Source organism: Erithacus rubecula, assembly GCF_903797595.1.
Source record: "Erithacus rubecula genome assembly, chromosome: 9".
Taxonomy (NCBI): Eukaryota; Metazoa; Chordata; class Aves; order Passeriformes; family Muscicapidae; genus Erithacus; species Erithacus rubecula.
Window position 1 is genome coordinate 18,681,704 of NC_136660.1, and position 13,074 is coordinate 18,694,777.

At 38.0% G+C, this 13,074-nt stretch overlaps 1 protein-coding gene across 1 annotated transcript in view; it reads right to left on the minus strand.

Moving 5' to 3' along the window:
- PANK1 (pantothenate kinase 1) overlaps positions 1–13,058 on the minus strand; it is a 46,548-nt gene extending 33,490 nt beyond the window's left edge. Inside the window, exons 1-4 of the mRNA XM_079312884.1 lie at positions 12,927–13,058; positions 12,103–12,273; positions 5,691–5,809; positions 4,787–4,857 (exon numbers count right to left, since the gene is read on the minus strand). Coding sequence (XP_079169010.1) covers positions 4,787–4,857; positions 5,691–5,743 — 124 coding nt within the window. The 5' untranslated portion in view covers positions 5,744–5,809; positions 12,103–12,273; positions 12,927–13,058. The remainder of the gene's footprint in view (positions 1–4,786; positions 4,858–5,690; positions 5,810–12,102; positions 12,274–12,926) is intronic.
- Positions 13,059–13,074: the final 16 nt, after the last annotated feature.

Sequence of the window (13,074 nt, forward strand, 5' to 3'; positions counted from 1 at the left end):
ATCTGGAAATTGCAATGTCAAGAGTATTTAAAAATGGACATAAAGACCTCTGGGATTATTGGAGTGACTCAGGAAAACTAAGTCTTACTACCACAACAGCTAGCTCAGATGAGAATTCTGCTTCCCTAAACACTAAAGCATCTGAGAGGGGAAACTGATTGCAGATGACAGAGGAAATGAATGGCATAAATTTAGTCATATGCCTAAATCTTTGTCAGATTGAGGCCAAGAAAGATGATATTGAGACCCATCAGTTCCTTCCCCTTTCACCCACCTATTAGTACAGGCTTCTTTCAATTATGCCTTCTGTGGCACTTAAAAGAAAAACTGCTGATGATAAGAAGAAAAGCCCTGCATGGAGGAGAAGCTCATCTCCCCCTCACTTTCATCAAAAGAAACATGGAAAAAGGCATTCTGTCTAAGCAGGAATGTTGCTTTGGCAGTCTGAACAGCCCTGAGGAGGAATGTTCTTTCTCTTTGTTGATGACAAATGGGGCATAGATACATCTCCTGGCCCAAGTGCCAAGCCCAGTGGCCAGGCAAGGCAGCATGAATACTACCTGGAATGCTGTCTGAACTAGGACACAGAATTGTTTGGGGTGGAAGGGACCTTCAATACCAGTTATTTCCAAGCCCCCTGCCATGCAAAGGGATGCCACCCATCAGATCAGGTTGCTCAGGGCCCCACCCAATCTGGCCTGGAACACTCCCAAGAATGGGGCACTCACAATTTGTCTGGACAGCCTTTTTCAGTGCCCCACTATCCTCTGAGTAGAGAATTTCTTCCTAACAACATCTAATGTAAATCTCTCCTCTGTTTCCCCTTGTATAATCACTTTCTGCCTGTGAAACAGACTTAACTTACCCATCTAACAACAAGACTAGGGAAGCCAAGACTAGGCAATGAGTCAGAAGGGTACACAGGGGTAGGCTGGTCTTACCATCTTGCCTGTGGCCAGATTTTGCAGTGCTCCAAGTGGTTTCTAGAGTTCTCCTCTGGCAGTTCTGAGATGAGATTAGGGATTGTGGTTGCTGTCTTTCATCCCAACTGAAAAAAAAAAAAAGCATGCAGCAGTCACAAAGCAGTGATAATCTTTTCTCCCTAAAGGCTTCCCTGCTAATACCTCTATGTCCAACTAGGCAGTAACTTATTTTACATCTACTCTCTCCAACTTTAACTGAACCCTGGCAGTTAAAGAGCTGTTGGTGCTCTTCTTATGGGGAAAAAACCAAAAAATTAAGTACCTTAGTTCAGATATTTCAAATAAAACTCCCCAAATTAGTAGCATTTAGGGTCCTTGATTTTTTCTTACAAGTACCAGACAGTGAAGATAAAGCATCTGTTGGAGGCGAATAATCTTTTTTTTTTTTTCCCCATCCCATAGTTTCTATTCTGCAGAGAACTTTTTAAAAAAGAAAATGAACAGGTAATGGATTCAAACTCTTAGCTATGTAAAAAAGCTAAAAAACTCATTTCCAATGCACTCTCCTTTGCCCCATAAAGTCTACCTTTTACCCAAGTATTTGGCTCAGTGTACTACTGCTTATCTTTTAACTATCGAACTTAAATATACAAAATGTGATTGTAAAACAGGCAAGTTCACAATCCACTGATTGAGAAATAATGTTCATCATCATAAAAGAGAATAAATTCTTGCAACAAGTGGCAGAGCACTTAGTAGAGAAAACAATAGCCTTTGCTGACTGCTCCCCCACAGACAATTATCCTCATGTATGTATACATACTGGTTTTGCTCAGCTGAATGTCTACACTTTTTTTGCAACTCAGCACTTTCGTGTGGTCCTTCACAATGCAATCAGGAGGTAAGTGATAGTTTCAAAACAAGCACTTTGAAAGAATGAATGGCTGCCAAGTACAAAAGACTACCTCTATTCAGCACCACCACATCTACAGAGGAGAAACTGGTTCTCCTATCAACAGTCAGCTGTACAAGAGACTTTTAACCAGCATTGGTCTGTACTCCCAGAGCTTAAATGCTGACATGAAATTTACATGGATATTCATGATAATGAATCAGGTACCAACAGAGAACCTGACTTCCTATGCCTGTGTTTGGAAGAGATAAAAAGGCATTTCTTTAAACTACTCTAGCTGCACACACATACCTCTAATGCAGACAAAACTGGCTTACTCATCTAACTCAGGAGGCAACACATAGTGTCCATCAGAGCCTAGAAAGGACACAGATGTTTAATTTTCCTTCTTTTGAACTAGCCCAGAGATGGGAATTAGTGTAAAATGGAAGCACACCACACCTTTTGTATTTCTCCAGTAGCATGGAAGCATATGTGTGAATGAACCTTTAAGCACAGGGTTAAAGTCCAAACATCACAACTCAGCTGGAGCTAAAAATTTAGTAGAGTATGTGCTTTCAGACAGATAAACCAAAGATCTGTTTAGGTTAAAAAAACATTTAGTAGGTCCTTTTGAGTTAAAGTTGAAACTACAGACAATAATACACAAATGCAAATATTTTTAAAAATAGCTTTTTAATCCATGTTTGCAAAGAATCAAAGTTTTGTGTAGGAAGGAGCTATGTTACAAATGACAAATTTGTCCTTAAATGCTCCAACTACTGAGTAATAAAGAAGGGAAACAATCTTATGCTAACATAGAGTGGATTTGCTATAGTGATATCTTCTGAATATTTCTGGAACTAGTGACTTTATCTTAAAGTAAATATGTTCTGTGCTGTGCATTTTATTACATTCAGGAGGCCAATTCAGAGGTTTCACGAGGTCAATACAAACTATGTATTTACTAAAAAAGAATACCAGAACTCTAAGTAGAGACTTTTGTTTTATCATTAGATACATTGTGAAGAAAACCCCTACGACTGAAAGCAACTTTCAGAGTCTCTCCTGCATAGGAATCAATTAGTACTTCACTGCAGGGATCTTAGTGTCACCAAAATATTTGTTTTCTAGTAATAAAACACATCTAATACAAACATACGCTTGGTCTAATGGGAATTTAAGACTCAAAGATACCATATGGGTGATCAAAACAAGTTATTTGGATCAATTATTAACATGGAAGTGTCTAAGCAACATATGCCAAGTACCATGGAGCACAAAAGATTTTGCACTTGAAGCATCTGGTTTAACACCCTGGGACGTTACTTTAACACTCATATATAAAGTTCTGATTATACACATTTATTGTTCTTTTCAACCCAAAATGGTAAATCAGACTCCTTGATCTCGTGAACATTGCTAACCAAATTTATTGTATTTATCCTAATTTTGACATGAATGTCAGCTAAAGCAGCTACCATTTCTTTTGGTGTCAGTAATCTCCCACATGGAATGAGAAAACAAAAGCATTGTATATCTCCTGTGAAACAGGAAACAAAGATACTTTTTTTTTCTGTTTATGAAACCTTTGCATTTCAACTGAAAACAGAACTGATACAACAAAGACATCTATCCATCATTCCTTTTTCCTGACTGCTCTCAAAGTAGTAAGCACCAACTGATTTGCTTTTTCTTAATTTATAAAATTTAATTAATATACCAGAGGAGACATGTATGTTATCTTCATTCCATTTCCTTTTAGAAGGGGGAACCAAACCAAAACCCAAAACCAACCAAACAAAAACCTAAAACATACATACACAGAGAGAGAGAGAGGGAAAAAAAAAAAAAAAAAAAAAAAAGAAAAAGATTGAGAACAAGCATGAGAAAGGATCAGAAAGGAAGGTACACATACCACATCAGATAAAGAAACACTGATGCAATGGTTTTGAGGCACCAGTGGTCATGGACTGCACATAACATAATGCCCACAAATATGGCATTAGTCTTCATTCACAGGCACAACTGCAATCTGATACAAGCTGAAATTGTTATGTGTGACCTAAAACTCTAAACAGAAAAAAAGGTGTCTGATTTATGACCTCCTTATCATTAACAGTTTTCAGACCTTAGATCCTCCCAGAATACATACAGACATACACAGATAAAGTCATTTTTAGAGCAGATTCATTCCCATATTTTGAAGCAAATGCAAAGAACACCAGTGATGGACTCATCGTAGTATTTTCATAGGAACAAAGACAAACAATTAATGAAAACATTAAGAAAAAAGAGCTTATCTTTCCTGCAGAGAGAAATCAGACTGGAACCCTAATTTCAGTGAACTAGAAAGTCTGTGATTAAAACAAAAATCCCAAAATTCACCACCCTTAATCACCAACCAAGTTTATGCTGTGTCTGAAGTCAATCTGCTCATAATCAAATCTAGAGTAACATAAGGAAAAAAGGAAGAAGACAAAACACAGTTCTGAATTTAAATAATTTTCACCTACATAGTGCTCTGTGCACACAGATCTTCAAACCCTTTACAAACTGTGAATAACTGTTCTTCTCACCTCCCATTTAAAGAAAAGAAGTAATATTGCTAAAATAAAAAGTAGCAAGAAAGCTGAGAAAGGACTTGAAGACAGGTTTCACTTCCCAAATGAAAGCTCCATTTGGATCAGTTTCACCCAAACCAGAAATGTAAATGTTCCATGCCTCTTAACTGAAAAATTTAGCAGCAGACTTTCAGAGTCATTCTCAGATTTTTAACTCATTTGTCTAGGCAGGGTCAGTGCTGAAAGGGAAACCTGAAAGACTTCTACTTGAAAAAAATAAGAATATCTTAATTTTCTTCTTTAAAAAAACAGGAAAACAGCTTCAGTTCCCCAGAAACTGTATTCTCAGGAAAGCTGGCTATTAATCTAGCAGTGCTTTAGGCAGGGTGATTAGCAGTCAAACTTACATTTCAGCAGGCAGAGAACACGCTGTCTTCCATTTGGAATGGCAGTGCCCTGGAAATACTCCTCCTTCATGCTGCTTATTGGAAACAGGATCCATTTAAGTTTAAATAACAAACAAACAAATCCCCTTGCTTGCAGTTTCAGCAAATTAATTAATCAGTATTAGCTTCCTTTGTTGAAGTTCTTTGAGCATATTAGAAACACCCATTTTCACTTCACTGACGTTTCTTGTTCTGCTTGAAAATTCAGTGAAAAGCTGCCTATTTATCTTTGTGTGTATATCCACCCAAGTTCTGTCATCTGGCCACTACCAGTGTGATCAAAGTTCCATGCACACAGGTAATTGACCTCAAAGCACAGTGTTTGAAGGCCTTGTTTGACATGATTTGTGTTATTCTCTGCGTCATTAATTATTTCATCTGCTCTTCACTATACTTACAACCAAACAAAAGAAAGAGAATACAAACTACTATTCAATGCAGCTTGCTTAAGACATTCTCCTACAGGAATCACTTCAGCTACTCTAATGAATAGCCTGCTTTCTGAGAATAAGGCTGTATAGGTATCTGCAGTGAGTAATTTCTAATGTTACTATAAATTCTCAATTTAAAAATCATAGTTGGGAAACATGAACATTTCACTTAAATATGCCTGACTTTCCTTTTCATTGCTTCAGCTGAAAATCATTCAGAACTACTAAAACAAAATTGTTTTCTATTTTCACTGCATGATGAGCTCCCACCATGGAGGTGACATGTGACTTCTTTAGACTGTATGTACACCCAAATGAAACTGGGTTCCCAGGAAACAGTGACATTGAACTTCAATATGGGTTCATAATACAGAGGAAAAACAGAAACAAAGGGAGCCAATGAGGGGAAAGGGAAAGATGAGCATCAGACTTGCCTATTAAGAGGCCAGAAATCCCAGGTTGATAGTCTGGATTCTCTTCCCATCATAGGCAGGCATCAGCACTAGTTGTGATTTCATCAGAGCAGACCTGCATTGTGATAGTACTTTGCAGACTGCAGCCATGGAGCAGTAGCATGGAAAGAAAAAGAAACAAAACAGAGGATTACAGCTAACAGCCTGGTACTACATTCATTCCAAGCAAATACAGAATGAATCTTCCCATCATCTCCAGATCAATATGATCAATAATATTCATCAAACAACTTTTCAAGAATCTGAAGTGAAAATTTCAATCAGAGAAATGCTCTTGTGATAAGACTTTAACAAATCACCATTCCTGGACAGAAAGAAATACACACCAGATTAGATTTTCCTTGACCAAATACACCCCTGATTAGATTTTCCTTAACCAAACACACCTCTGAGATTCTTGGTGGCCATGACTGCTTTAGATACCCAAAACCAGCTACACCATCCTACCTGACAAGGACAAAAACACATCAGATTAAAGAAATCTGTATGCATAATACACCCTCAACCAGTACTGTGGCATAATTTTGGGTATAGATACATTTATTATACCCAAAATCACACCTCATGTTTAGTTGTAACTGCAAGAGCCATATAACTACAGCATCTATTTCTGAGTCACTTGTCCTGGATAATTAGTTTGCCAAGAGCATGAGTCACCAAGTTAGAAATTAGTTAGAGTATGACTCATTTTTAAATTTATACTAATATTATCCTTTAAAATAAAATGGACTCCTTTCTTCCCCCATAACTGTTAAATGTTTTGGTTCTTTTCATAATGCCAAAATGTGCTTTATATAGAATAACTGAATCAAATGTTGAAATTATTATCTTTTTTTTATAATGCCTTTCACACAGAAGGATCTCACTGTAATTTTTAAACATGTGTGTGTTCTTCAGTGCATCCACATATACAATGAAGTGAGGCAGCATGACAGTACTTGGCAACACTATACAAAGCACCTGACTGAAACTGCAGTCAGATCCTATAATTTGTTTAAACAAGACAGGAAAATTCAGATGCACAAAACTGAATGAATTAGCAACAATGGAATTTCATTATTTACCTCAATTTTTGCAAAAGAGGGTTTATTCTGACTACTGAGGGTGAGATCAGCCAGTATTTACTAGCACTCAGCCTTTCAGTTTCTTCAGATTTCAGCTGTGAGCAAAGTTTCAGTAAGGAAGCCTGACCTGTTTCAAAACACTGCTTATCCTTGGCTGCAGCATGTTGTGACAACATCAGGCAGGGCAGCATCAATCTGAGAACAAGATGTTAAACTACCTTTGGAAACACTCTCTAACTCTGCAAGTCTGGATATGCTCAAAGGCTGCAGTCCAGGCAGGCACCTGCATATTCGAGTCCTTGCTGAAGAATTGCCAAAAAACGCAACTTTACAAACAGTAGCCAATCCAAGACTGCCTAACACAGGAGAAGCAGCCCTGCCCTCCTGCCTGCCCTTCTTCTGCCCCAGTAGCTGTTTGGCCACACCGATCTACTGGCTGATTTGGCTAAAAATGGTGGCATAAGAATGTGTCAAAAAGAAGTTAGCTGCTCATTAATCCACCCTTTGAAAAGTAACCAAGACTTCATGAGTTTTCACAGCCCTTTACCTGCTGCTCCACTTTGAGTGAAGAAGATTGTGTTTCTCTTCAAGGACTGCAAGGACCATTGTAGTCCAATTGCATGGCACAAACACAGGCTCTGCTATTCAGGACTATGATTTTGTTCTATACAGGGTAGGTGTCCAGCATGTATTAAGCTCTCTGCCTACTGTTTGTTTTTCCTCCAGGATGGCCAATGCCCAGCTGGTAATACAGTAAAATGTAAGCCCTGGCCATTTGCTACTGCCAAATAATAATTTTGCAGTTCTTTGAAGGTATGTCACTGGTTAAGAAATTGGTTTTCTCAATGTTCATTCCTCACCCTTTTATCATGCTGTAGGATAACCATGTTACCCAAAACTAGACATTAATTTTGGTATCTAAGCTAAAAGGCTAGTGAAAAAAGCAAGGTTCCTCCAAAGGGTAATCTGGGTGATAATTACATAGCTTAGCTGTACTATGTAGTTTAAGTCCCTTTCCAGAACAAGAATTTAACATAGACCTGAATCCATTCTGGGTGTTTCAACACATGGTGTACAGGAAGCCCAAGTTAAAACATCTGAAGGTCAGTGGTGTGACTTTCCTGCTCCAATCACATCTTCACGTGAGTTAGAGCATAAGTCCTGAGTGCCCAAAGCCAGGATGACATTCCAAGGAAAGGTACATCATGTCAGGAATGGCACTCATTCCTGAGATCAAGACAGATGGTTGACATTTGGCAAGAATAAAAGAAACTCTGTCTTGGGTGTCAGACACAGCAAGATGAGTAATACTACACTATAACATAGCCTGCTCCTTGGATTTAGCCCATGTTATTTGAGCAGTGAACTTCTTGCTCTTGATCCACTTCTTTTTGAGGCACCTTATATTTCTGAGACACAGCATTAGCCAGTCCTCTGGCTTCTACAGAGAACTTACAGATGTTTGTACACACACACACCCCTTTACTGGAATTCTTTCAGCTTCTTCACCTAAAAGCTATGTATCTGATATATATTTAGAGATATCTTGGCCAGTTTCCCTATTTCAGAATTGCATTACTTTAGATATGTATTGAATTCATGTTCCAATTTATTTATCTGGTTAAGTAAGATGATAGAGTAAAAATTGAGAATGTAACTTTTTACAAAATGTCCTTGGTAAAATTTTCTTGGGCTGTTCTGAAGGTTCTGGGACCATTAGACAGGTATTTAGAGATTGAATTTTACATAGCACTACAAAAAAACATACAAACAAACAAACAAAACCACAAAAAACCACAAAAAACCACCCTAGCAATATTCTTCAAAAAGTAATACTAAGGATTAAAGCTTCAATTTCTTACACCATAAAGAATTTCCACAAGCAGCCTAGAAGTGAAATAAAATTTCTGAAGCCTCAATTGCAATAAAACTCAAACATATGTTTCATTTTAAGAAAAGCCAACTCTAACATTTTACCTTCAAATTATAGTTACCCTTGTTGGTATTTACACAGCTCAGCAGATGATTGAAAAAGAATCAATAACACATGGGGAGAAATAAAGTTTTACTAGTAAGATCTGGAATGCACCTCCAACCCTTAACCTGGAGCTAGCACACTGTCTGCAAATAAAATAGCTAACATCATGTTTACAAAAAAGTGGCAACATACCTGGGCTCAGACTTGGAAGGTAAAAAGACATGATGCAAATCTTTGCAGAACTTAGGCACAGATTTGGAAATAATTTTTAAAAAAGAAACAAAAAAAGCAGGAAGCACTTAAAGAAACCAAACAAAATTTGGATGCACAGTTCAAATACCCTTCATGAAATATAAGCAACATACATAAAAAAAAAAAAAATCTCCTGAAGTAGCCAGTGTTTCTGGACTGTATCTTCTGTATCAACAACACAACTCAATTTTTATGACAACAGGTTATAAGAACTTGAAATCCACAGGAAAACTAAGATGCAAGACCCAGACTATAGGAAAGTAGTGCCAAAACTCATCCAGATTTACTCTAAATACAGTATTCAATGTATTATTCCACCTGTAGAGCCATTTCTAAGAGTATGTCCTGAGGTGTCTGAGGTGACTAGGAGGAAAGAATATTAACCAACTATTCAGTATCAGCCATCAGTCTTCCTGCTCATGGATTATCTGTCAAGATTTCCAATTATGTGAATATCAGTAACTCAAAAATGCCTTGTTTTTGTGACCTACAACTGTCTAGCTGGGCTGATGCTCATTTACTGAGGCACAACACAAATGCCCCACAAACTATATTCAGTTATAGAAAAGCCATCTATACACCCTTGTGCATCACACAGCACACAGTTCAAGGGTAGTCACCTTTTCTCATAAAAATACACAGAATTTCATAGAATAAAACTCCTGACTGCATATTTCATTAATTATATTCTTATTTATGATTCTATTACATATTATTATATTAACTATAGTTTTACTATTGAATACACCATATCTTAAACCCCTAAAAACTAACTACACTATTCACCATATGACTTTCAGTAAGACAAAACAGATGACACATTTACAGGATAAATACCTGTGTCACAATGTGAAAACAGTCCTTACCATTTATGAGAGGTAGAAGGTTCTCATTTCAAAATGCAAGATCTGACCTTCAAAGCAGTGATTATTTGTTTTAAAGCATTACAGAGAACAATTGGAAGTTTCTGGCTTAATTACAAGATTTAAAGGTTGGTTACAGATGAAATGATCTCTTTAGTTCATCAGAGAATTATGCAACAATTCAATAAGGGACAGAACAAATTCCAGAGGGTGGGAAGAGAACAGGAAGACAGAGCAATAGCTTTTTTTGTCTCTACTGCACTCTTTCCAAAGACAAAGTCTTGAATTATGCAAAGCAGAAGAAACACATATCAGAAAATGTATTTCAAATCTGCTCCTATCTGAAGCAACACAGCTCTTGGTGAAGAAGTAATCCTCTGTTTGCCATACACAGATTATCACATGAAGATTTAAAAATGGTATGCTGAGCACATGTAGCATATTTTCCTTACACAAAACACCAGCATGGGACCAGGTGGCCTCACTGCAAGGAGAAGCACAAGCATGGCAGTGTCCAGAGGACAAGCATTAAGGCCTAAGCCCAGCACCTGGTGTTACAGGTGCCTCCACCTGCCCATCAGTGTCCCTTCCTTCCTTTCCAGGCTCCTGACTGGCTCTCTCAAGTTTGAATACGCTCCTGAAAGCCCCTTTTTGCCAGTGAGCCTATGATTCATTTTCCAAACAGTATTTTATATTCCTAGAGCACCTCAAAGGAATAGCCTCAAAACTATCCATGAGCTCTTTTCAGGAGGTTTCCTCCTATCCTAACTGAAACCCCACAATTAGTCACTTAACAAAATTAGCTATAAAACAGCAGCAGTATTTGCAGACTGAGGACAGAAAGCTCCTGTCTCCCCCAGAGAGGGGGGCCTGATGCTTTCAGCCAACTGCTCTTCTTCATCACCACCCATGTCCCAAAGCCACCTGTCCTCCAGGGCAAAGCCTGCCAAGCCAGGGAGCACCCAAGAGGGTGAAGAAGTAGCTCACTGCTTAAAATAGATGATAAATGGAAACTAACCTACATTGCTCAAGGAAAAAAAAAAAAAAAAAAAAAAGGTGAAACAGCCTGTGAAGTTATGAGTGCAAAAAATCAGCTGTATGTGCATTAGAAGCCTGAAGGCAACAGATGAGAGTAGGGCAATGAGGGTACAGGATCAAATTAAAGGAAGTTTGAAATGCATTCACCAGACTGTGCAAGTAACAGGATAAATGACACACACAGCCCTGAAAGATAGGAATTCAACAGGGCTGGCATGGCAGGAGGATTACACAATGCACCACTTTCCTCCAATACATCTCTGTGACAAGGAACAGGAGTGCTCTTGCCAGTCAGCTCCAAATGACCCCTGCAGAAGGACTTGGCCTGCACCCAGGATGAAAGGCAGCACTGTCAGGATATGGGGAAACACAGCAGAACCAAGAGTGACGAGAGGAAACTCAAGTACTTGGTTAATTCCCTGGGGAAGGTGAACTGAGTACAAAGTAATTGAAGCCAGTTCTGGTTTGGCTGCTACTCAGATGTGCTGAAGGATGCTGGGGAGTGCTGTCTGTGTCTACTTCTGACAGCAAGCTGAGATGTGCTGTCTCATAGGGCATCATCTCATCACTGTCACGAGTAGAATACCCACAGCTTTTGAATCCTGTCTCAGATACAAGGAACATAAGCTTCGAAGGGTAATGGTAACAGTTCCAACAAGTCCTTAATAAAAATATTTTCCTTTAGTGAGTACCAATTGTGCTACACAAGTTATAAAGAATTTAAAAAGAAACATAATCAAATTTCAGGGGTGAACGAGTTACTGCATGCTGTTTTAACAGAAGATATTTTTGTTGCAACTGGTGTCCTTGCACAAACCATTTTAAGAAGAACATTTTGAAAGACAGCCATAAAGCTTATTTACATAGATGGAGTTTCACCATCTCCCACTCCAAAGCAGGTTGGATTGGTCATGCTGACCTAATGCTTTCTTTATCATGGTTTGTGTGAAGCTGGGAACACATGTCAGATTGTGGTTTCGTTTGCCCTTTCAGTATCCTGATGGGAGTCCTTTGAGATTCTAATTTAATTTAGCAGCACGTGCAGTATCATAAAAACAGTTTCAGAAATCTAAAATTCAAAAATCAAAATATTGCCTGTACAAGGAGCTTTGTGATGCCCCTACTTAATAGGAATAATTTTCTGCAGGACATAGACCCCAAAGTTTTTAGGAATATACCTTGTAAAGTATTCCAAGATCCTCAGTTTTCCTCTCCAACAAGTAGTAGACAAGAACTTTCATGTTTTTTCCCAGGAACATTTTTTTTTCCTTTATTTTGAGAGTCATTCTTAGTCCTCTCCCGGTATGAAAAAGGTGATTTGGCATTAGGTAAGTTCAGTAGTTTGTATTCTGTTTAGGATAAAAACAAAAAAAAAAAAAAAATTAAAAGGTTAGCCAGAGTCTTACAAGCATGATTTCAAGAACTTTTCAGTTTTACTAGCAAACAATTTCAAATTCAACATTGTATCATTTTCTGCTGTTAAAACAGACCAACTCTTACAAAGTGGCCTGCAACCAAACTGAAATCTTCTAATATACCTCTTTTACTGATATGACACAGCTTCTGTTTAAAGAAAGATAGAATTTAATGTTAAAGACAACCTCACGAAAGCAGCTGATATAAAATCTGTTTAGAATTATTCCTTTACAGAATTGCTTGCTTTCGCTGGCAGTCTTTTCTTCAAGCAGAAAAATTAAAATTTGGTTTTGGCAGATACTAACTATTTTCAAGTTACTTGTCCTTTTATTTCAATTCAAAACTGGCACACGTTTCTTATTACAGCTGAAAAAAATCCTGTCTAATTCTAAAGAGAAACTCATGGTGACGTTTGTTACTAAATTCTGTACATTTCCACATCCTGACATTCCAGAAAATGATGATCTCATTGGCAAAATAAAGCCAAAGAATTTCTTTCATTGCTGATTAAAAAGTTACGTGCCCATCATGTAAATCTGGCACTCAGGAACAAATTCTGCCTGGGGAAGGTTTTAAACAAAGGCACCGTACTAAGTGTCTTCCACATCTGTCATTTGTCAGGACTGAACCCAGGGTAAGGCACAAGCACATCCCGATCTTAAAACGGGAATTTCCCAATTCAGCTGATCCCAGTTCTGGTGCAAGGCATGGAGCAGGTCACTGGCCTCTCTCAC